The sequence below is a fragment of the Malaclemys terrapin genome, chromosome 9, assembly GCF_027887155.1.
Source record: "Malaclemys terrapin pileata isolate rMalTer1 chromosome 9, rMalTer1.hap1, whole genome shotgun sequence".
NCBI classification, from domain to species: domain Eukaryota; kingdom Metazoa; phylum Chordata; order Testudines; family Emydidae; genus Malaclemys; species Malaclemys terrapin.
Window position 1 is genome coordinate 73,572,949 of NC_071513.1, and position 26,010 is coordinate 73,598,958.

General features: G+C 41.3%; 1 protein-coding gene across 4 annotated transcripts in view; it reads left to right on the plus strand.

Moving 5' to 3' along the window:
- Positions 1–26,010, plus strand: part of RASA2 (RAS p21 protein activator 2) — a 102,797-nt gene that overhangs the window by 52,797 nt on the left and 23,990 nt on the right. For all 4 annotated transcript variants that reach the window (XR_008446299.1, XM_054040498.1, XM_054040499.1 and 1 more), the window contains 9 exons: positions 5,161–5,244; positions 7,573–7,645; positions 9,685–9,761; positions 11,667–11,765; positions 20,409–20,565; positions 21,493–21,641; positions 24,069–24,183; positions 24,812–24,886; positions 25,665–25,788. Coding sequence is in view for 3 of the 4 variants with exons in the window: in XM_054040498.1 (XP_053896473.1) it covers positions 5,161–5,244; positions 7,573–7,645; positions 9,685–9,761; positions 11,667–11,765; positions 20,409–20,565; positions 21,493–21,641; positions 24,069–24,183; positions 24,812–24,886; positions 25,665–25,788 (953 nt within the window). In the remaining variant the exon portion in view is untranslated. The remainder of the gene's footprint in view (positions 1–5,160; positions 5,245–7,572; positions 7,646–9,684; positions 9,762–11,666; positions 11,766–20,408; positions 20,566–21,492; positions 21,642–24,068; positions 24,184–24,811; positions 24,887–25,664; positions 25,789–26,010) is intronic.

The following is a 26,010-nucleotide window of genomic DNA, read 5'->3' on the forward strand; positions in this document are numbered from 1 at the left end:
AGTTTTATCAAAATATCCTACCAGTTGAAAAGTCTGAAACTTTCAGATAAAACTCAAGTTCATTGGACCAGAAAAGTAACAGGTTCATGGCCTGATAGAAAATATTTATCATATGATGAAATCTACAAGGTGGAGACTAAACTGTTCATCTGTTAGTTAGACGCTACCAATTATATGGCTAAACATCTGTGGAAGCCTAGCAGGAGAAAACTTCACACTGATACCTGGGTGACCATAGCTGAATACTGCAGTCTGTAAATCCATTTGTTAAAGGTCAACATTTGGGATTGCACAGCTATAAAATTCCGACTATAAGGAATGACGAACCTGGATATGAAAGAGTAAAACTTTGATAGCCATTTCTGTTTCCTGAGTATCTAGACTCGATGTTCCAGCTATCCCTGTTATAAAGTTCAAAATGTCATTGAACCAGAATTACACATGTTTGTTTTTTTTCATTTGTTTTGTTTTTATACACACTCCCTGTCAACTGGCAAATGCAGGGAAAATGTATTTGTTACCTTTAAGAATTTTGAAATAAAGGCTGAAGTATTTTCAGCTTTGGAAGCAGTCTTCCTGAGACGTTTTCCAGAACAAAGGAAATGGCACAGGCCACACTCTCCCCTCTAAGCCTTCTTTCAAGCTTGGTCCTTTCAGAACACATTATAGAGTTTGTTCCCCAAAAGGATCATTTGACTAAACTGAGACCAAGCCATGCTGGGAAGTGATGATGGTAGGGTGGGATTTGATGGTGTCAGATGAATCGTGACAGGAGTACAGTATCTGAGGCAAGCCTGCAAGCTCAATTAAGAACAGACCTTTGTAGAGCTGGAGGTGCAGACATAAACCCATGCTCATTTTATTTCCCTAATTGAAGAAGGGATGTCTTTTCTGGGTGCAGCAAGGAAATTGTGATTCCTGTGTTAGGCTCTTTTTTTTTTTTTTTTTTTTTTTTTTGTGGGGGTAATCCTTGGGTTAAGACTATACATTCACCTAATATTTGATATTATCATAGGCCTCCCACTTGCAGTGGAGGCATGGAACTGACACTTGAAAGGGGTGCACGGTGGGGGGGGCCTAGAAAAGGGTCTCAGATGGGGCAGCCTACCTAAACAGTCTGTTAGCTCAAGTGGCTGAAGTCTGTGCAATGGATCTAACGGTTCCCAGAGTTTCTGGAGTAATGTTGAAGTCAGTGGAGCTGCATCTCTCTTTGGCATTTGGTCTGTTGATTGTTTGTTTGATTGTTCTCTGTGTAAAGGGTGTGTGGCTGGGCTGTGAGCCCCTGGGTAGGCAGATGAGACATCTGTTTGTTCATGTCGTGGAAGGCCCATGTGGCTGTGGTCTGACGACCTGTGATTAGCCCCACTGTTTGAAGTCAGAGTGGTTAATTTCTCCCTGGTAGTGAGGGGGTAGAGCTGAGCAGGGAAGCTTAGAATAAAAGTTATTTGCTTGGTGAACCTGTGAGCAGCAAACAGGCGAATTTTGAAGGGGTTTGGAGAGGGACTAAAAAAGGTTTTCCTTCTTAGTACGGTTCTACATTTGGTATTGTGATAGCCAGTGATGGATCAGTGGTTGTGACCTGCAGTGGATGGGCCATGTTTTCTTTCCTGTCTGATGCCAGAAGGAACTCCCTGAGTATGAAGTGCAAGTTGGTGGCTGTGCTGGAAGAAAAGATTCTTGGAATGGAAGGACAAGTATAGACACTATGCAGCATCAGAGAGGGGTTCTTGGACAACCAGATTCAGGAAACTTCATTACCCCAGATTCAAGAAAGAAAGGAATTGGCCATCAAGGAATGGGAGGAAAATCAGAGGCATGGCAGCTTGTAACCACCAGAGGCAAGAGGACAAGCCCGTTTTCTATGCTACTGGAAGCAGACCAGGATGGGCAGGCTGCGAGCAACAGAGAGGAGAGAATCATGAGGAATTCCACACAGCTAGAAATTCCCAATTGATACAGGGTCCTTTAGCATGGAAACTGCAGAAGATCTCTCTGAAGGTCCATCTGGTTAAATGGACTGGAGAGGTGTATGGGACACATCTGTGGATGGTTGCTCAGCCCAACCCATAAGAAAATCAAGCATACCCACAAAGAGGACTTAAACTATCCAAAGAAGATAAATGATCCTTTTCAGGGATTCTGTGCTAAGAAGAAAGGAAAGAACGTTCTTCAAGGGACAAGCAGACAACAGGACAATGTGCTGTCATCCTGGAACCAAGGTGTGAGATATCACTTTAAGATTGGATGGGCTTCTGAAGTTAGAGGTAAGGATCCACTGGTGATGGTACATACCTGCTCTAATGACATTGCATCGTGTGATGTCTCGCAGATTGGAGATGACTTCAGGTAACTTGGTAGGGTGCTGAAGAACAGTGTCTGAGTGATCTCCTTAGATATCCTTCCTATCCTGTGAAAGAATGAAGGCAGAAGATCTGGAAGTGAATCCCTGGCTGATGTAAAGTAGAGGGTTTTGGTGTGGAACTTTGGTCCACCTGCTAGGAGAGTGGAGGCTGTACACTTAGATGGCTGCCATTTCTGTAGAAAGAGCGCCAAACTTCCCAGAAACAGGCTGGCCAGAGAAGTGAGCAGTGCATTAAGCTAATAACAAAAGGGGAAGGTAAAAATGGGAACAAATGAGCACTCATTTAGCTGAAAATCATGATGTTGGGAACAAAGTTAATCAAGGAACCAAAGTGTGCAAGGAGAATTAATTCTTTAATTGTCTTTACACCAGTGCTAGGAGTCTGGGTAACAGGGGGAATTGGAATTGCTCATTTATAATCATAAATTTAGTCTAGTTGGTATTACTGAAATCTGGTGGAATGAGTCACATGAGTGGGATGTTAAAATCAATGGGTATATTCTACTTAGGAAAAATCGAGTGGTCAAAAGGGGAGGGTGAATAGCACTGTCAAAAATATTACCTGTTTGAGTAACTGACAACTTGGAAGAAAATGGTCTTGCATGCTTATGGATCAGTGTTCTAACATAAGCACAAATGAGGAACTAGTTAGTCTGCTACAGATACCAAAACACACTAGGAAACAGGATGGCAAATAATGGAATGGCTGATAGGGGACTCGATTAGTAAAGAATTAAAGGAGGGTAATTTGGTATCTTGTTTTGATGAGATTGCAAGTTTGGCTGATAAAGGTAACAGTGTTGATTTGATATACTTGGATGTCTTGGTTTGTTTGTTTGGTTGTTTTTTTAAGAAAAACAAACCAAGACCTACAAATGATAAAAAATTAACATGGCACACATTAAATGGATCAAAAACTGGCAGTCAGATCTCCAAATGTAGCAGTAAAGAAGGTATTCTTGTCAAGTAGGTGGTTTTTCTAGTGAGGTTCTACAGACATGGATTCTTGGCCCAATGCTATGTAGCCTTCCCCACCCCCCCAAATGATGTGGAAGAAACACAAAATCGTCACTGAAGTTTTTGGATGACCCAAAGATAGGGGAAATGGTAAATAATGAAGTTTACAGAGCGATCTGGATGAGTCGGTAAGCTGCGGGAAAGAAAACAATATGCATTTTAATACAGCTGAATAAGAAGCTATATATCAAGGATCAGACTGAAGGCTATACTTATAGGATGCGGTACCTATCTTGGGAGCAAGTGACTCTGAAAAAGACTTGAGGATTGTGGTGGATAATTAGCTGAGCAGAAGCTACTAGTGTGATTCTTTGATCAAAAGATCTAATGCAGTCCTTAGGTATATAAAAGGGAATATTGATTAGGAATAGGAAGGTTATTTTACCTCTGTACTTGGCACTGGTGTGATCACTAATGGAATACTGTATTCAGTTTTGGTGTCCATGCTTCCTGAAGGATGTTGATAAATTGCAGAAGATTCAGAGAAGAGCCAGGAGAATAATTAAAGGAGTGAAAAGCATGCCTTATAGTGATAGACTTAAGGCGCTTAACCTATTTTTCTTAACAAAGAGAAGATTAAGGGGTGTGTTGATCATGCTCAGAGTACCTACATGGGGAACAAAATATTGATAATGGGATCTTCACTCTAGTAGACAAAAATATAACATGAGTCTGTGGCTGGAAGTTGAAGCTAGACAAATTCAGACTGGTATTTTAAGTGAGGATAATTTACCATTGTCTCAATTTAGCAAGGTTTGTGGTGGATTCTCGATCACTGGGAATTTTTAAACCAAGATTATTTTTTTTCTAAAAGATATCCTCTAGTTCAAACATGAATTAAATCAGAAGGTCAAAATGATCACAGTTGTCCCTTTTGTGCTTATAATCTATGTATCATGACAAATTGAGGATCTGGCCCAATGTCTTTGGGATCGCCTGCTGAAATATACCACCACATATTGCAGGTTTGTGCCTTTGAAGACTTAAGGGTAGATTGTGCTTTACTGTCCTAGAAATAGTTTGACTTCTTCCAGGTAAACAGATTTCTCTCATCTGGCCATTAGAGTAGATGCATACAAACCATGTTACAAATGTATTTAAAATGTTTGGACATGCACTTTAAAACATGAATCCAGCACAATTTGACCCTACTGGATTGATCAACCAACCCAAGTTAGTAACTAGTTTAGGTGGAACAAGGTTTAAACCCCATTCAGATGGCTTCTGAACACTGCTGCTGGCCCAGTGTAGATGAGGTCTACTGGCAAGTCTTCTTGTCCTTCTTAAGTCAAATTAACAAGTAAATCTAGTCTTCTCATTCACAGTAACTTTCTGTGTATCATTTCTAAGTTGTTGGGTTTTATTTACCCTGAACACATGACTGGTATTTGACTACTTCATGACCCCCAAGGGTCCTTAAGACCCACTAACTTGCTTCAGACTAATTGTACATCTGACTGTCATCTAGCATTTAAGTTATGCCTAGAAAACTGTGGATTGGACAGTCTGGTGGTGGAGCCCACTTGTTGTATATAGTGTGGATATATAGTACATCCATGTGGAATCCAATATGCTTCAGATCTATTAATCGTTGCTGTGCTGAAACAATGTACTGGCTCATGATAACTCTTTATTGGTTTGATTTGAAGTGTCTTCTTTGCTTTAAAAGAAATGAGTAATTTTTCAGCTGGTCAAATTGTTAATGATACATTGATTCACTAACAGGACTCTCTGTTGCTTTTTATTGATTCACTAACTCTTTGTTTCTCTTTTCATTTTAGCATAAAGGAATGCCATGGGTTGCCTCTTGTAAATGGACAGAATTGTGACCCTTATGCAACGGTGTCTCTTATGGGTCCTTCTAGGTAACATTTGTTGAATTATATTGCAAATTCAGTATTTCTAAATGCTGTTCTAAATTAGGAAAGAGACAGGTATATCTTCTGGACCAAAGTGTTCAAATATGTAGTTGTTATATAATTAATTGGATGGATGGATTTTAGTGTGGAAGAGAATAATCTTTATTTTCCCCCACCAGTTTCTTATGATGTAGTGTATGTGTTCTATACAAACTTCTGTTAGTATAGAAACAGCACTGAACGATATATAGGTACATAGTCTCATGTAACAAAACTTTTTCTCTGTTAATTTTACTTGCACTGAAAATCTCTTTACAGGCTAAGGTTGTCCATGGTATAAGAACATATGCTATGTATGTTATAAGTCATGTACCTTTGTGTCTGTTAAGACCATATAAAACCTATTTAAAAGCAAAAAATAGTAGTTTTCATATTTGCTGTGCTTCTCACTGAGCACTGTGTTGAGCAGGAATTGCTAGTTGGGATGAGAAATAAATAGAATGCTTATTTACATAAAGTATTTTTAGTAATTTTTTTTTTCTATCAGTCTGCCTTAGTTTAGAATTAGCAAGGGCTTTTTATTTTTTATTTTTTAAGGAAATACTTCGTATCTGAGCAGTTCTTGAAAGTGACATGTTCTGTCTCTGGGAAGAAAGGAGGCAATATTATGTGGTTATAATAACAATGTACACCACCACTTAAAATAGAAAACAGGAGTGGAGCAAGAGGAGGAGGGGATGGAGAAGGAACACTGAGCATTTCATATGTGGAAGCAGATGCACAAATACGCTGTTTTCAGGAGTGAAAATTGTTCCAATCTATTCCAAATTTTAATCCAGGGTGGATAAAAATCAATTATTTAAAAAAAATAAAATAAAATAAAAAATCGGATTTTTTTAAAATTTAAATGGGATTTTTTTTTTGGTAAGTTTGTTTTTTGAGGGGGGGGAATTTTATCTAAAGATAGATACATTATAGTTCAAAGATATATCCTCATGGAATAGGAATTATTAATTCTATAGTATGAGACACTATATTCATGTAATGTTTTGTAAATGAGTTCTAATAGTTCATTAGGGACCCAATCTTATGGGGTTCCATAGGCTTCTGTATAGATTATTTAGGTTAATCTTTCTAGCTACCCAATGGGACTCAGTGCTCAGTCTAGAGGATACCATCAGAGATGCTTAGTTTTGCAGTTCTCAAACTATGGATTTGTGTCTCCAGAGGTAACATGCTTGTTAACAGCAAAAATGTTTTAAAATAAATCCTACATAGAGGTGAGAAATTACACATAGAGTTGAGGTCTGTTCACAAATTTGCAGACGGACAAGAGTCAATCCCTTACCTCTCTCTAAAAGTGCAACATTTCAAAAAGTTCAATGAATAGAAGATTGTTGGGGGCGGAATAGATCTGGACAGGAGAAGAATTCTGGAGATAAATGTGAGACTCGAGGGACATATGCTTGTTTTGTTAAAATATTGTTTGCTGTTGAAGAAAAAAATCCAGAATACTTAACGTTGTTTTAGTTAAAACAATTTAAATGTCTGTCTGGTGATGTTCTCCTCCTAATACAGCATGACAAGAAAATCCTCCAAATATTAATGATAGTTCACCTCCTAATGACTTCATAAATATCTGCTTCAGTTACCTTTGATAAATGAAATAACCAAACAATCATTCATTTTCTGATGTAGCTGTAAAACTAATCTGAAAAGTTTTCAGAATAACTCGCTGTTTAAAAATGTATAGTGTGTACTTCTAAAAATGAAACCTACATCTACCTCTGAGTTGTGAAGAATATGTTTTAAGGTTATAAAAACCAACAAGAATGCACTTTCATATAGAAAGCCATGATTAAATCGAGTCTTCCTAACTAGTGATTTAAATCAAATCCACCCTGTTTTAATCTGCATCAACCTCTATCCATTTCATGTTGCACTTGTTTGTGAACTAAAATATAAATGGTAAACTAAATATGACCACCTCCCAGGTGCACGTGTATATGTAAATAGGTACAGCTTTTGAAGATCACCATTTAGCTTTTCAAACCATGCTGTGAATGTGTATTAACTTTTTCTCTTCAATATTTTTCCATTATATCAAGTGACATCTTAAATGACCTCAATACTTACATAATCACCCAGTAGATCTACAAATCTCAAAGGTATTTAGGGACCTATCTTCCATTGAAATTAATGGGAGTTAGGCACCTAAATATGTTTGAGGTTCTGGGCCTGAGAGTTAAATGGATGGCCCTTTCTTGACAATAGAATGTTTTAATAATTGTGTGTTTAAATTCTATATGGTAAAACTGTACCACATTGAAACAGGAATGACCAAAAGAAGACAAAAGTAAAGAAGAAAACAAGCAATCCACAGTTTAATGAAACATTTTATTTTGAGGTAACTAACTTCTCTTAATTTAAACTGTCAAATTGTGTTTGTGTGTGTTTTGAGCTAGCCACAAGAGGGTCTCTTGAAGTAAATGCAAGTTTCTCCATAATAAATTAAGTCACCTTTATTTGTAACAGGTTTCAAAGTAGCAGCCGTGTTAGTCTGTATTGGCAAAAAGAGCAGGAGTACTTGTGGCACCTTAGAGACTAACAAATTTATTTCAGCATAAGCTTTCGTGGGCTACAGCTCGCTTCTTCGGATGCATAAAATGGAATACACAGACAGAAGATATTTATACATACAGAGAACATGAAAAGGTGGAACTACCCGTATGGTATGGACCGTATGGGTAGTTCCACCTTTTCATGTTCTCTGTATGTATAAATATCTTCTGTCTGTGTATTCCATTTTATGCATCCGAAGAAGCGAGCTGTAGCCCACGAAAGCTTATGCTGAAATAAATTTGTTAGTCTCTAAGGTGCCACAAGTACTCTTGCTCTTTATTTGTAACAGGCTGAAAGACCACAGCAATCCCATTCAACTACTACCTAGTGAGAGGTGTTAGTTTCATAGTCACAAATGTAAGGGCTATTTATTGCCCTTGATTGGCTGCCATCAGTTGCAGTTCTGATATGGACTGAAGTGTGAATGAATATATATATGTCGCTCTTAATTTGAACATCTTCCAGAGCACTTAGTAAAAAATATCAGGTTTTGGCTGTGTATAGTCAGTACAGTAATTTAACAGGGCGATCAGTGATTTTAAGTCATTCTCTAGGTAGAATAAGTGAATGCTTTAACTTTTTGCTGCTTAAGCCTTGGGATCAAATCCTGTCTCCAAAAACAAATGACGTTAAGTTTTGTACCTAGCCTCATCTCCTTTGTCTTCGTCAGAAGATCAATATACTTCTTGGCATTCTGTTAGAGAGTCCTGGGCTTGGAATATCTGTATTGAGGTGCATCACTGGTGTTGTGTGGGTTATTTTATGCAGTCCTTGGTGAAATAGACTGAAACTGCACATAGCTTTAATGCATTGCAATGTGCAAAATAGAATTCTGGCTCTAGCGAGTCTTTAGGTAGAATGGTGCTTTTCTGTAAACAAAATGAGTTACTGTAGGACAAATCCTGACACTAACTACGCACAAGTCTGGAAGGCCCTGAAGGCAACAGAGCTGGTAAATACCATGCTTGGGAGCAGGAATCTGTTATGACTTCCTCTGCACTCTCACAGTTTTGGGGTGAGCTAAAGCATGGAAACTGGTGGATATTCCTCCTCTGACCACTGCAGAACTCTCATGCCAAGCATGGTTTACTTTAGCTTTGGTGGAGGGGGCCAAAATTTGGTCCTTTAAGATGGTTCCACTACCTTTGTTTTCCATTTTGTGTTCTGCTTTTCCTTTTATATTGTGAAAAATAAAATAGCCAGTAAAATATATATCCCTTATTTTCAAGTTATCAAGCTATATGAAAGTATTGAACTTTTTAAAATCAATACTGTGACAGTAATATGTAATTTAATGCTATGCATATAGGTTCTGATCCTGTGAGAACTCTGCTTTTGAAACTCCCATTGATTTCAATAAGAAATGGATGATTGGAGTGCTTGCAGAATCAGGCCTATAGTTTTGTTTTGGCTCTCATGTTCTACCTTATGAAATCCCAGATTAAATTTTTCTGTGAATTAAGATGTTGGAACAAAATGGTTACAAAGCAATTACATAATTTTATGGCTTAGACTCATGTAAACTACACAGTATCCTATCTGGGAATGCAATAAATTGAGCACAAAATTAATCTGGAAGTGAAAAGAGATTCTAAAATATGCAGTTACAATTGTGTGACGTGGGCGAGGGAACAGTTGGATTTTTGTTATCTCCTCAGTGTATATCAGTTTATGATGCATAATTAATATCTTAGAACTTTCAGAAATTTGTTTTCAGGACTAATGTAATACTAAAGAAGCAAAGATTTTTACAGTAGATATGGAAGATTTGTAATTTAAAAACCAGGTTGAAGGAGAAAAATCATTGAGGAATTATACTTACAGGTAACCAGGTCCAGTAGTTACACCAAAAAGTCCCAGTTTCAGGTAGAAGAGGAGGACATAGAGAAGCTGGAAGTCAGGTATGTTCTTGAGATTATATATTTAATATCAGTTTCTATAAAGTGCATTAAAACCTTTATGCCATAACATTTCTTTATTTGGATATAATGTGACTGCAAAAAAACTAGTGTTCAAGTTTACAAAGAAGATTCATCCAATTTCAGAAATAAAATCCTCAGAGTAAACTTGTTTTTTTCTAAAAGTGAAATTGTAAACTATTGTGAGTATCTGAGAAAATTATTAATGTAATTAAAATGTTTATTCAAATTTCAGATAGCTTAGTTTATGGAAAGTTGTTTTTTCCTTAATATTTATTCCCTGGCAAGTGTACAATATTTGTTTAATGTCAATGAAAACAAAATCATTTTTTTTCTGAACCTAAATTCTTTACTTAGTACAGCAGAACCTCCATTTTAGGAATGCCAATCTTATGTACAGCCAGTTACAAACCATTTTTCATGATGGGGGTGAGGGAATTACATAACAAAAGTGATGTCAGTGGAGAACAAGTGGATATCTTCGCACGTTCTGATGCCTTCAACGCATTGAAAATCGCAGGGGTTTTTTGAAGGACAAAAAGAAAGCAATGTGATGTGCCATACTGCAACTAGTACACTGTACATACTGTAGTTTTGAGATGTCCAATTTTATTAATTTTTTGATCTCTCCTCAGTCCCCGATTACTTCATAGAACAATGGATTTTCTGTAGTGTATATACATTTGGAGCTAAACTCAGGATGCCCTGCACTGGGTTGTAAGCGGTACAAAGAGCCCCTCACTCTCAACATGCTCTTGCAGAAATCAATCAGAATGCTGACCCTAGCATCAAGAATTCAAGAAAAGTGAGGCATCTAGTCCACCCAGTGGCACTACAGGGCTCCAAGGGTATAGTAAGTTGTGTTGGGGGCCTGGACAGGAACTAGCCTCTCCTACGTGTCTGCTAGTATCTGGCAGCATGTTTGGTGGAACACATAATACCTTCCCCTAGCAGATATAAGAAGAGCCTTACAGCGTATTTCCCCTTTCCACTCCTGCATACTTTAAAATAGTTTGCCTGCCTTTGTACTGCACAAGCAGTGTTTCAGAGCACCTCATTTAGCCTCATAAGCTTTGCACATGCACACGTACATGCCCGACCTCAGAGAGGAATTGAGGGCACAACTTGAGCGTTAGTGATGATTTCATAGCTGGCACACAAAAAAAAAGAATTTAGTGTAAATTTTAATTCTCATTAAAGCACTAACTTCTCACTCATTTCTAAGTCTGTTCTTGCGTATGTGACCCATCAATTTGTACAGTGTGTAGGATTATAGATGAAAATGTATATAGAAAAGCAATTATGCCCCAACAACTCTAGTATTAATTTTTTTTTTTTGTTCTTAACATATCTGCTGTCTAAAAGAAATGTCAGAGGTAAGAAGTAATAGAATCCAAGCCAGGTGCATGTCTTTGGAGTGATAGCTCTTTAGGTTTTGAACATTCAAGCCATTGTCTGAAAAAACAAGCGCATGTGTCAGTGTGGTATGGCAGTCTGTCCAAGTTTTACTTGCAGCAGTAAAATAGGGATATAAGTACATGGTAAAAGTTCACTGCAAACACCTGAAAATGAAATGCAGTAATTTCATTTTATATTTTTGTTCAAAATAGAAAACGCATCAACCAGTATCACTATGTTTTACTGATGTAAAGTCTGTGATTTCTAACTTTCACTGTTTAAATTTGTTTCCATGGCTGCCTTTTGTGGGTTTAATAAGCCATTCGAGTGCCTCTTGATTTTACTAGATTGGTATGACAATTCTAATATTTCCTGTCTGCATGCATGCTGAATTAGTGATGCAAGATGGTTGTTGATGATCTGAAATCTGCTGGTGGTTTTTATCCTTATAATTTGCAAGAAGATTAAAAAGAATGTTTTGACTTTCAGGATTGATCTATGGAACAATGGAAACCTGGTGCAAGATGTCTTCCTAGGAGAAATTAAGGTTCCAGTGAAAGTGTTAGGAAATGATTCCTTCCAAGCATGGTGAGAAATAAGGGACCAAAAGAAAACTTGATCCTACATCCAGGGTGGGCAAACATTTTGGCCCAAGGGCCACATCTGGGAATAGAAATTGTATGGAGGGCCATGAATGCTCACAGAATTGGGATTGAGGTGAGGGAGGGGGTGAGAGCTCTGGTTGGGGGTGCGGGCTCTAGGGTGGGGCCAGAAATGAAGAGTTCAGGGTGCAGGAGGGGGCTCTGGGCTGGGGCAGGGGAGTGAGGTGAGGTGGGGGGGAAATGAGGGCTCCAACTGGGGGTGCAGGCTCTGGGGCGGGGCTGGGGATGAGCGGTTTGGGGTGCAGGAGGGTGCTCTGGGCTGGGATTGAGGGGTTTGGAGGGTGGGAGGGGGATCAGGGGGTTGGGGTGTGAGGAGAGGCTCAGGGGTGCAGGCTCTGGGCAGCGCTTACCTCAAGCAGCTCCCAGGAGCAGCAGCAGGTCCCTTCTCCGGCTCCTACGAGGAGGCGCGGCCAGACAGCTCTGCATGCTGCACTGTCCTCAGGCACTGTCCCTGCCGCTCCCATTGGCTGCAGTTCCTGGCCAATGGGAGCTGCAGGGGTGGCGCTTGGGGCGGGGGCAGCGTGCAGAACAGAACACCCTGGTTTCCCCTACAGGAGCCAGAAGGGGGCCATGCCGCTGCTTCTGGGATCCACATGGTGTAGCCCCCGACCCTGCTCCCCAGCTGGAGCGCCAGAGCAGGGCAAGCCCCAGACTCCACTCCCCAGTGGGAGCTCAAGGGCCAGATTAAAATGGCTGGTTGGCCGGATTTGGCCTGCGGGCCATAGTTAGCCCACCCCGTCCTACATTGATTTCCTTAATGCAGAAAGTATTGTTCAAGTGCTTGCTCATGTCCATTCCAATGTAGGTGTGTGCACACCCCAAGCACAGTTCCTTCTTACCGCCCTTTACAACTTCTGGAACTACTCTCACTGCCTTGGGCTAACTTTCCAGTAGTTTTTCTGCTATTTTTCTTCTTTCTGGTGTGTATAGTTTGTTATAGTAGCAATAGGGTTTTTTTTATTATTATTATTATTATTATTTATTTTATTAAGAAGTTGTCGGACTCCTTTGCGCTTAGTGAGATTCATCCACTCCCCAGTGCTGAGGCATGCCTCAGTCACCTAGCTTCAAGCCCTATGGTTCCTGCGGCAAGTTGATGCCACTGAGCAACCTGTACTCAAGCTGTCTCAAGTTCTTGGGTATGTCTCATAGAAAGGACCACTGCCAGATCTGCAAGGACTTCAAACCTCACACCAAAAAGGACCGGGAGGTGAAATTGAAAGTCTTTCTCGTGGAGGCAGCTTTGAAAGCCACTTCAGAACCACACTCAAACTCCACACCAAATACTTCAGTTTGCTGTGGAGCGCTCCTCCCACTGGTCATGAGTCCCCACCCCCGATGACCAAGAAGAAACATAAGAAGCAGCCGGAAAAGTGTCAATCCCCAGTGCCAAAGTCAAGCAGGAATGGGGACTGGAATAGAGTGAGATCCACGTCGGGTCACTCTTCCACGCACCACAACAGCCAATACCAGCAGTTCCAATACCTACATAGGCTCTACTGACTCCTGCATAGGTAGCATTGCCCTCAAGCAGACAGCATACCAATCAGTTCAGAGTATTGTCAACTCTGGAGGCATTTGTGGCAGCCAGGAATGTACTTTCATTGCTGGTTCCTGCATCCCCAGCCATACAGGACTCTGTACTACCAGTACCGTTGAGTGCCAGAGAACCAGCCACCATCTGGTACCAGGACTGCCCTCTAGCAGGAAAACCCCACACAGTAGCCTCATCACAGGCTTCACCATGGCACTGGCACCAAGGGGTTCACCCCACCCTGGTCGCCATGCCAGGACTCTTCATCGGAGTCAAAAGTGGGATCCTACTGTTCCTGCCATTGCAGCTGCCCACATTACTCCCTGGGACATTCCTACTCCACCATGAGCCCCAAGCGCTTGGCCACTGGGTCCGTGGGGGCCAGCACTCTTGCAGTGGCCCTTTGGGAATCTTTGGGGGTTCCCCAAAGTTCAGGGTGCACTCTTGAGGTGCTCCTACTCAGTGGCCATAGAGCAGAGCAGACAGCCCCCTCTTCCCCCCCCCCCCCGGGATCCAGACTCTGGTACCAAGCCTCAAGAAGAAGCCCTGCAGGTCTTGGTCAATATGGAGGACGAGGTGGAGGCCCCTCAGCTGTTCCTATCTTCTTCTTCCCCAGATGGGGCGGGCATGTCCACTCTGCAAGATGATCACAAGGTCTACCAAGACTTATTAAAGCAAGTGTCCTCAAATCTAGGCATACAGACAGGCTGAGTTGCCTCCTTGATCACCCCTATTGGACATTCTATCGGCAGTGGGTCCTTTGGTGGCTCTACCACTTAACAAGGCTATCATGAACCCAGTTATGGTGGTGTGGCAGACCCCTGCTTCCCTCCCTCCCACGCAAAGCATATGGAGCAGAAGTACTTCATACCAGCCAGAGGTTACAAGTTTCTGTACTTGCATCCTCTCCCAGGATCCTTGGTGGTAGCAGCTGCCAATGAGAGAGCGCGACAGGGACAATCGGTACAATGTCTAAGGCAGTGGTCCCCAACCTTCTTCATCTGGTGGGCGCCAGACAACAAGCCACCGTGGCCAGCAGACAAACATCCGCCGAAATGCCGCCAAGAAGCGGCAACATCAATAGGCGTCGGCAGCATTTCGGCAGATGCTTGTCCGCTGGCTAGTACATGGGCACACACAGATGCCCCGGTGGGCGCCGCATTGGGGACCACTGGTCTAAGGCAAAGGACCAAAAAAGTTAGATCTGTTTGGCTGCAAGGATTAGAGCTTCACAGAGCAAACCAGCAGGCACTGCTGGGTCACGAGGACTTCAATATGTGTGAGGCTATGCAAAAATTTAAGGACTTCCTCCCTGAGGATACCAGACAGGAGTTCTCCTTGCTGATCGAGGAAGAGAAAACGATGGTGAAGGCCGCCTTACAAGCAGTCCTGGATCCAGCCATTTCTGCGGCCAGATCTATGGTCACAGCAGTGATCGTGTGGCAGAAGCTCATGGTTGCCACCATCTGGCTTTCCCCAGGAGGTACAACAGACCCTTCAAGATCTTCCCCTTGGAAGGGTCCTCCCTCTTTTTGGTGCAAACTGATGCTAGGCTCCATGGGCTTAAGGAATCTAAGGCGACCTTGAAATCCCTGAGGCTGTAAACTCAAGCGGCATCTAGGAAGCTTTATAGGCCCCAACAGACTGGCCACTACTTTGTCCAGCCTCCAGACAGGTCCTTTTTAATAAGACTGGAACTTTTCAGCTTGGAAAAGAGACTAAGGGGGGATGTGATAGAGGTCTATAATATCATGACTGGTGTGGAGAAAGTAAATAAGGAAGTGTTATTTACTCCTCACAGCACAAGAACTAGGGGCCACTAAATGAAATTAATAGGCAGCTGTTTTAAAACAAAACAGTATTTTTTTTTCCACACAATGCAAAGTCAATCTGTGGAACTCCTTGCCAGAGGATGTTGTGAAGGCCAAGACTATAACAGGGTTTAAAAAAGAACTAGATCATTCATGGAGGATAGATCCATCAATAGCTATTAGCCAGGATGGGCAGGGATTGTATCCCTAGCTTCTGTTTGTCAGAAGCTGGGAATGGGCGACAAGATGGATCACTTGATTATTACCTGTTCTGTTCATTCCCTCTGGAGCACCTGGCATTGGCCACTGTCAGAAGACCGGATACTGGGCTAGATGGACCTTTGGTCTGGCCCAGTATGGCTCTTCTTATGTTCTTATGACCAGCAGAGGATGAAGAACAGGGAGTTCAGGCATAGAGCTCCTCCACTGGCTTCCACAGTAGGGCCGATGTGGGCTGTCCCCAGACACTCAGGGAGCTCAAAACACTCTTTTTGACAAGATGCTCATGGTTGACATCTCAGTCCCCACAGTATAGGATCCAGTTACCCCTCTGTTTTTGAACTGCCTGTCCCACTTCTTCATTGCTTGGAGACCCACATTACTTCAGACTGTTGGGACTCAAGGCCTGTTGTCCCCAGTTTTCCAAGCTTTCCTGCCCCACATTACGAACAAAGTCATTTTGGTTCTTATGGACAACACCGTTGCCATGTCTTACATCAACAGGCAGGGAGGCGCTTGCTCTTCCCCTCCCACGTTCTCCCCCCGACCCCCATGCCAGAAAGCAATCCAGCTATGGGAGTTCTGCATAACACATTCCATCCATCTCGTAGGCATCGTACCTACAGGGAGCATAGAACCAGCTGGTGGATCACCTCAGCAGATCTTTCTTCTCTCACCGTGAATGGTTCCTTTGGCTGGACATGACAAGGGGCATTTTCCAACAGTGGGGGACTCCGTTATAGGCCTGTTTGCTACCCATGACAACAGGAAATGCCACCAGTTCTGTTCCCTGCAAGGCCACAGCCCAGGGTCTCTTATGGATGCCTTCCTGCTGTCATGGATAGATCACTGGTATTACACCTTTTCCCCTATCCCGATGATGCACAAGATTCTGATGAAGATCAAGCGGGACCAGGCAAAGGCCATTCTCATAGCCCTGGCATGGTTCACCACCCTGTTAGGCCTCTTGGTGGAGACCCCGCACCTGCTTCTGCTACACACGGACCTGATCTCCTGAGACCACGGTTGGCTGCTCCACTCAAACCTCAGTTCTCTTCATGTGACAGCTTGGAAACTTCATGGCTGAATCCTGAGGAGTAAGCTTGCTCGGAGCAAGTCTGAGTTCTGTTAGGCGGTAGAAAACCCTGCAAAAAGGAAGTGATTCTCTATATGATCCTCCCAATGCAGAGTTCCACTCACACAGCCCTCATTGCATATTGGAGTACCTTTTGCACCTGAAGCAACAAGGTCTGGTTATTTCTTCAGTCAACATCCTCCTAGCAGTGATATTGGCCTTCCATTCCCGGTCGACAGCCAGTCTGTCTTTTCACCCAAGATGGATATCTGTTTTCTTAAAGGCCCGGAGAGGTTATACCCCCAGGTAAGAGAGCCTATTCCTCCCTGGAACCTAAACCTTGTCTTATCAAAGCTCTTACAGGTTTGAGCTGCTGACAATGTGCTTGTTGGTTCACCTCTCCTGTAATGTGGCCTTCTTAGTGTCCATCACCTTGGCCAGAAGGGTTTCGGAAATCCATGTCCTCACATCGGAGCCCCCTTATACAATTGTCTTTAAGAATAAGGTGCAGCTGCATCCGCACCTGGCATTCCTCCTGAAAGTGGTTTTGCAATTCTACTGCAGTCAAACAATCTTCCTACCTGTGTTCCTCCCAAAGCTGCGTGCAAGTAGGGAGGAGCAACGTCTAAACTCCTTGGATGTTAGACATGCCCTGGCATTCTATATACAAAGAACCAAGATGTTTTGCAGATCAACCCAGCTGTTCATAGCAATAGCAGAAAAGATGAAAGGCCTTCCCATCTCTGCCCAGAGAATCTCGTCCTGGATTACATCATCATTTGTGCATGTTAAGAGCTGTCTGGCATTCCACTTCCAGATTACCTGACCACTCATTCCACAAGATCACAGGCCTCCTTGGCCACTTTCCTAGCATAAATCCCTATTCAGGGCAGCAACCATGATCTTTGGTGCACACGTTCTCAAGGAATTATGCCATCACCTAGCAGACCGGAGATAATGCTAACTTGAACTGCATAGTCTTGCTTGTTCTTGAATTCTGAGCCCACCTCCTATGCTACTACTTGAGTCACCTACTTTGTAATGGACTTGTACAAGCACTCGAAGAAGAAAAAACAGGTACTAATCTTTCTGTAACTGTTTTGTTCTTAAAGACGTGTTGCACATGTCCATTCCAAAACCCGCCCTCCTTCTCTTCTTATCAGAGTCGCTCGGTAAGAAGAAACTGAGGAGGCGCAGGGTCCTCTATACCGGTGCTGCACGTGGCACCAGAGGGCACTGGAGCTGACCTGACAGATGCCACTGGGGGGGGGGAAATTCTGGCAATTGTGCTCGGGGCTCACAAACACCTATATTGGAATGGACACGTGCAACACCTCTAAGAATGCTTACAGAAAGGTTAGTAGCAGTTTTTTATAGTAAACGTTAGAATTCATAGTCATGGTTCAAATAGCAAGAAAAACAATCTTACTGTAGTTCTTTTGAGATACAGTAATATAGCATATATGCCAGGTGCTAAATTTTAAATATTTTCTTCCAGGTGCTCCACTGATTAATAGCTTACGTGTGTGTGTGTGTGTGCGTGCAAATCTTTATTTTTTTCCTATAAAACTACACATCTGCAGGGGGAAATGAAGGATGGGAAATTTAAAAGCCATTGCTTTCTAATAATTGCAATTTATAATCTGACATTTCTCTGTGTGTGCGCATGCATGCGCGCGCACACACATATATATAATTATATAATTTTAAATAAATAAAATATGGATGCGGAGAGGAGAAAAGAATTGGGGGAAAAACAAATAGCCATGAATAGATAATTTGCTAATACAGAATCTGTATTATACACTTTTATTTTGAAGATTATATAATTAGGCTAAAGCAAATTAGAGTACCTTTCCATCTTGGGGGAATTTATAGTCATTACCCATCTATATAGTTAATACTATACAGACCTGAGATGAGTGATTGTCTAGTCTCTCCAGTCTTAGCTACGTGTTAACTAACAACCACTTTTCCTAGTGTAGACATACCCTTGCTTGGTAGCTCCCATGTCACACCATTAGTTCTGTTAACAGGGTAGATGAGTCTTGAATTTTAATGTTAAAGAGAAAATGGGGGGGGAGGGGAAATCCATCCCTTCTCCCCCACCACCACCACCACCCCCCAAAATATCTTTTAGGCCTCCTTTATGCATCAGAGAAACAAAAGCACAAATTCACTAATGTGGGCATGAAAACAACAAAACACATACATTGTAGTATGGTTAAATGCAGATGTTTCAATATTATTGTAAACTATTACCCAATTGGGGGTAATACCTGACAGTGGTGTTCCATTGTGGAGCTCATCTGGCACCAATGGCCTAGGGGTCTAGAAACCTGAAGGAACCCTATACACCTTCAGGCCTGACAAGGAACCTTGAGTGGAAGTGGGAGTCCCAATTACTCCCTCCTTCACATTGGAGGTAGGAGAGATAAGATAGCGGGAGCCACCAGCTGCATGAGACAGAGGGAAACCCCTCAACACATATGGCTGTGCCTGGGATCGATGCCCAGGCAGCCTGCTGAGTTACATCAGACAATTTACCCACCAACCACACTGGAACCTGCCAAAGTTGCAACATGTGTAATTTAAATCCCCAAAACTAGAATGATGCTGGATTAGTAAAAATTTTTGACTAACAGAGTTTAAACCCTATAAAAATAGCTAACTGACCTTTATTAATTTATAGAAATGTTGCCTGTCCTTTTGGAGAACAGCAGAAAACTTTTTTGGGGGGCTTTCCAGAAAGCTGCCAGCCTAGAGCAGACAGAACAGATAAGGGAGTGCCTCCAAAACTGAGTACTGGGGAAATGAGTATTTTTCAGAATCCTGATTTGCAATGGAGGCTGAATCAGTCACTCTATACATTGGCATGACACCTTCAAGTGTGGTGTATCTAACATTAAAATAACATTAACATTAAAATACAATTGTGTACTGTACAAGATGTTTGAAAATCAGTATAATCTTGGTGTGTGGTGTTTTGATATTAAAGTTGTACTATTAGACACGATAAAGAAATTACTTTATCAAAATGTCACTTGCACAACTGCACCACCTGTTGGCGTAGAATTAAATTACAGACAAAAGCCAAGAAAGAATCATATAATAATTATACAGTGATAATAGGGAAAAGCAACATTAGAATCATAATAAAAAACTAGGACCCTGGGATTGTCTAATAAAATGCAATTCTGGGATTTTGAGACTGGGAATAAAATCCTGTGTTTTCCAGATTTTCAGATTCTCCTTTTGTTTTTGCTTTTCCAGCTTGCAATTTTTGAATTTATATAAAATATAATTATAACATGATTTTTCGATAGCTGCTATTGTGTACTTTCAAAATAAAATTTATCCTAGTTTTTGCTTGGGTACTGTATTCTCTACTGAATATTTTTCTTCACAGCTTTCACTTTTTGCTCTATTTTTGTTTCGTTCTAGACCATCCGTAATTTCTGCAGATGAATGCTACTCATCTTGTAGCAGTATTAATGGGTAATTAGAATAAATGTAACCTAGATTTAAAATGAGAATTCAGTTTTTTAAAATGCTGAATAAACCAGTATCAGCATTTGTAACAATCCCTGTTCTCTCCACCTAGCCCCACAAATACTATTACTCCACACAACTCTCACCTGCAGAAAAGACCTGAGAAAATGTAAGCCTGGCATTATGTCCTGATGATCTACTGAATGCTCGTATCTTCAGTTAAAGATTTTTTTAAAAAATTCCTTTAATCACCCATATCTAGTTCTGAAGTCTTTTTATCTTAACTTTGTTAAAACCATTGACAGCAGGGCCAGATTCAGACTGGTGAGTTAATATACACTAGAAAATTTTTGTCATTTTACCATACTGCGATCTTAATCTAGTTCCTTAAACAGTAACTTTTAACATAGTATTTTACAATTGTCTTGTTGTTTTCAGGTACTTACTACAACCAAGAGAAAATGGAAACAAACCCTCTAAAACTGATGATCTGGGATCACTTAGACTAAATGTTTGTTATACTGAAGACTATGTACTTCCATCTGAGTACTATGCTTCTTTAAGAAATTTGCTGCTAAAATCACCAGATGTTCAGGTACTTCTTTTTGTTATAGAAGAAACAGGCAACAGATCTAGGGCCAGGTTATGACCTTCTGCACATGCTGCTTTATGGGAGTAAGGAGGCATGACTCTTCTCCTCCGTAGTCTACCTGTACCATGACTGTGTAAACAGCCCGTGAAGCCACTGTTCCTGCTCCTCCTGGGTGGGCAGCACCTTGACTCCCAACCTGTCCCTACCCTTAGCCCTGGCCAGTACAACAAAGCTGGAAGAGGGCAAAGTAATCTGTAACAGCTACAAGGCTTTCAGTAGTTACTTTCTCCCTGGAGCAAGGGGGGAAAACAGAGACCTGATTTGGATTCTGAGTACGCTAGGACAGATGGTCTAATTTATAAGACACTGGATTGGGATTCGAGGACCTGGGTTCAATTTGTTGCTCAGCCACAGATTTCCTTTGTGATCCTGGGCAAATCACTTAATCTAACTTGTGCCTCCGTTCTCTATCTGTAAAATGGGAATAGCACTTCTCTGCCTTATAGAGGTGTTGTGAGGATAAAATCCATTAATGATTGTGAAATGCTCAGATGCTACTGCGATGAGGGCTAAAAAAAGAAAGTACCTGGATATGACCCTTGAGCAATGCAACCATATGCTGCCATTTATTCAGGGCTTGTGGCAAAGCCGCAATCTAACCCTTTAGAAATATTCTAATGAATAAATGTAGAATTTTTAATAGTGGGTGTCAAAGTATTTGAAGGTACTTAAGCCACTCTGAGCAGATAGTATCTATTTTCAATAAGATTATTTTGTAGACTTGTAATTGGCCTCGTGCTAAGTTTTCTTACAAAACTGGTGGTATCTGCAGTCTTGTTGAGATCTAATCTTTTCCAGGTTGTGTTCAGACTGTATAAGTAGTATGTTAAACTGTTTTTCATCTTGGTTTCACCTTTATTTTTGTTACAGCCAGTCTCTGCTTCTGCTGCCTACATTCTGGGTGAAGTGTGTCGAGATAAATATGATGCTGTTTTGCCTCTTGTAAGACTATTGCTGCACCATCAAAAGATAGTACCATTTGTTACTGCAGTGGCCGAACTAGACTTGAAAGACACTCAGTATGTTTCATCTTTCCATAACTTCATGATAACATGGGGTGTTTTATTTTTAGAGTTCTATATCCTTTTATGACCAATTTTTGATAAATGGTCACTATTCATTTCTTCATTAGTTTAAGTTAACTCTGACTACATGTAATCACTTGCCATTGAATATTTCATTGTAACATCACTTGATAATACTGCTCTAGCTGAGGATCGGAATTCCTATAGAGCCCTGTTTTAGATGGGCTGGTTTGGCTGTTTGTTTTTTCTTTTAGCTGTTATATAACTAAACATGACATACTAGAACAGTGTCCAACAGCAAATGGGTTTTGTTTTGTTTTTTGTTTCTAAACATCAGTTTGGCCATTTTCTGTATATTTTATAGGTCATTAGTCTGCAATTCGGATTCTGTTTTCAAAGATTTATGCCCAAATCTTACTTCTGTATGAGCTGAAAAGCAACACGGGTACTGCTTTGTTGAATAAGTGTAGTGATCACGTGCATGTGGAGTTCACGCTCTTCTATGCATCTTGAAAACTGCACCATGGAAATTTAAACCCCCCACTTTTGGGAGCACCAACAATAGGGCCTATTGGTATGCAGTTACATATATCCATTGGTCAATCCACTGCACCCATATTTTAGGACAGCGGACATAAAGTAACAGACACTGCTATAGCCCCCCCAGAGAATACAGGAGTGGCCACCGAGGTGCTGTTATGTGCTGTGGAGCTGGGAAAGGAATAGATTCCATTACCACAGAGGTCACCTCTGAAAAGTGTACTTATTCCAGTTTTGTGTAGGGTGAGAAAATCTGGCCTATATTTAGGCTTGACAGAATTCAAATTGTATTATTTTTTTCTAATTTCAATGGTTTGTAGTGGCTATCTTTTTAACTTTTTTTACAGTTGCTGGAAATAAGAGGGTTAGGGTTAGGGCAGCACTGATGGTAGACCTGTAGGGGGTTCTCCACACTAACAGCAGGGCTACAAGGGGCTCCCTGCACGACCAAAGGACCCAAGACACTGGGGCGCAAGGTGCAGGGGAGGCTGCAATCCTGGTCCTGCAGAGCAGAGATCTCTGGCCAGGATTATAAGGATAATAACGAGCCACTGGCCGCAGGGTGCTGCTGAACAGTTCGTGTTCAGGGGCAACTCCCACATTCCTGCTGTGAGCGAAGGGCAGGATGAGCCTCCGGCTGCAGGGGAGGCCTCCCTGCTGCTGAATGGATCTTGCCCATCCTCCTTGCAGCCCTGGCTGGGATTCTCTGCTCTGCCCTGCAGGACCGCAACCTTCCCCCAACCTTGTGCCTGCAGGGTTCAGGTGTTACCAGCCCCGTGGCTGTGCAGGGAGCCCTCTGCAGCTCAGTTGTCAAAGACCCACTCCCATGACAGCAGGGCTGCAGAAGGGTTCTCTGACCAATCCCTATGGGCACAAGCTTTGGTGAGGGGCTGGGAGGCTGCTACCAATGATACTTTATTTTGTCAATTTGTGTGTCAGCTGAAATTGACGTTTACCAACAAATATCATTTGAAATCAAATCCTAATAAGCCCTATCTATATTTTAAGAATCTGGCTGTATTTTAAAACATTAACACTTTTAAAAGTGTAATTCTCATGTAACTTGCGTAACATTTTTAGTGTGCACATATTTTTCTATCATAATTGATCATTGTAATCATTTGGGGGAGGGATAGCTCGGTGGTTTAAGCATTGGCCTGCTAAACCCAGGGTTGTGAGTTCAATCCTGGAGGGGGCCACTTGGGGATCTGGGGCAAAATCAGTACTTGGTCCTGCTAGCGAAGGCAGGGGGCTGGACTCGATGACCTTTCAAGGTCCCTTCCAGTTCTAGGAGATGGGATATCTCCATTATTATTATATTATTATAAAACAGATTAAGTTGGATTTATCAAACTGGACACACCTCTTTTACAACTCAATATATACCTAGTTTGCATTTATATTCAACAGCTACATCCAAAGCACAGCCCTAAGTGAAATATTTATTGGCTGAAGAGTACTAAATCTATATTTTAGTAGCATATTCTTTAGCTATGTGTTCATTGTTTTGGAATTTTCTCTGAATGCATTTTTCTCACAAGCTGCATAGAGTTCTTTCTTTATTTTAGAGTGTTCTAAACTGTACATTTTAAACTTCATTATGTTGATCATTTGCATGAGTGCAGTAATGGGACTAGTTTTTTATTGTGTGGGGGGGGGGAGGGAGGGAGTTACTGCTTCTTTTTCTGTCCCTCGATGTTCTCGGAAACCAGATGTTTAATCTCAGTGGGCAATTTCTGATTTAAATGTATTAAATGTTTTCTAACACCTGTCTAAACATGTATTTATGTAGTAGAAGCATTAGAGATGACTGCTATTTAATGCTAATGTTCCTTAGATGTATTGCCTTTAATTTAAATGATTTAATCTCTTTCTTTACAGAGAAGTAAACACAATCTTCAGAGGAAACACCTTAGCTACTCGATGTCTAGATGAGATGATGAAAATAGTGGGAAAGCACTACCTAAAAGTTACTTTAAAGCCAGTCCTAGATGAGGTATGGGGTCTTTTTGCAGATATTTGCAGTAGTATGATGACTCTTGTGGCACCATCTCCCATCAATATGTAGTTTCCTACAGCTCTTTTGTATAGAAAATATACTAAGTACTTGAATATTATAGTAGCATGTGCGCCAGGTTATGGTTCTTTAGCATATTTTAATCTATATACCAAGTATTATGGGCTAAGTTGCTTGTCCAAGCCTATCGTTTCACACCCCACAGACGCTCCTGGAGACATTCTGCCAGGCAGTCAGAATTTCAGCAAGAACAGAATAAGAGCAATGGTTGTTGCACCACCCTCTAACCAGGTTCAGTAATTCTACTGGTGGGCACAGCGGGATAGGGAGGTCCATCATGGCAGAGTAGTCCTTTGCCCTAAAAGCACAGTGAGTGGCCCTTGTATATATGCACGAGACTGGGGTAGGCTCCTTGCATGCTGCCCCCTCCTTCTGGAACATGGAGACACTATTTACTATTTTGCCCTTCAAGTCTAGGACTTGTTTTTTAGCTGATTTATTTAATATCTGAATATGTTGGAAAAATTGGTATAGTAAACAGGTTAATCTTTGTGCTTTTTGTCACTTAAAAAAATTAACCAAAAGGCTTTAATTTGTATTGTTTCAGATATGCGAGTCCCCTAAACCCTGTGAAATTGATCCCATCAAATTAAAAGAAGGCGATAATGTAGAAGTTCACAAGGTAAGTGTCCTAATAGTTTTTGTTTCCACCCTAATGAATTTCCTAATTCGTATTTAAGTTTGATACAGCTGTATAAAAGATCAGTTTCATTTTAGCTCTGTTTCTGGTACTGGTATTATTCCCTTGTGACCTTGTTTCTGCACTGTTACTAGTACTAAAGTGTATTGTCTTGTAACTTTTTGTTTGTGGCATTAGCAGAGGACCCCCTATTGGTTGCTCTTCATTTCAACAATTGCCTATCTTTCAAATTTCACATCTGAATTCTTTTTAGTACAGCAGGTGATATATTGACTGCTTCTGCTGTTAACTTTGCTTAAAGCTTCATTCAGTGAACTCTTCGCTTGCCAGTGTTACGATTAAGCCACACCAGTTGGTGACATCCGCTGAAGGCAATTGCATCAGCAAAGAATTAAATAACTCTTCTGGTGAGGACTGTTGGGAAGTTATTCATCTTGGCACCAGGCCTCTGTATTGCAGAAAGGCAGTTCAATGTGTTCTTGCATTATATATCCTTGTCCTGTATTGCAAAAAACCAGCAGTGCACTTTCCAGTGGCCTTATAATTCTGAAATTCAGTGAGGATTACCAAATTACCTCTTAACAGTAACAACTTGTTGTGTACTAGAATTACGTAGTTGAAGAGGTTACCTGTATTTATGAATGGGCAATGTGTCATATATACCATGCTGTTGGTTGTCTGTAGGAATAAAAAAGTGCTCTGTTGTATTTAACAGAAACATTAACATTCTGAAAGAATATACCTGTTTTTATCCTTTCAGGAAAATCTACGTTACTATGTCGATAAAGTATTCAATACAATTGTACAGTCAAGTATAAGTTGCCCTACCTTAATGTGTGATGTGTTTTACTCTTTGAGACACCTGGCTGCCAAAAGATTTCCAAGTAAGTGTGTTTAAAAAAAACTCTTCATTAGAAATTGACAAACACCTTTTTTTCATTTAAGCATCTTTTGTGATTTCCACATGCTGTTTACCAAGGGTAGGTCTATACTTACCGCCGGGTCCGGCAGTAAGCAATCGATCTTCTGGGATCGATCCCGGAAGTGCTTGCCGTCGACGCCGGTACTCCTGCTCGGCGAGAGGAGTACGTGGCATCGACGGGGGA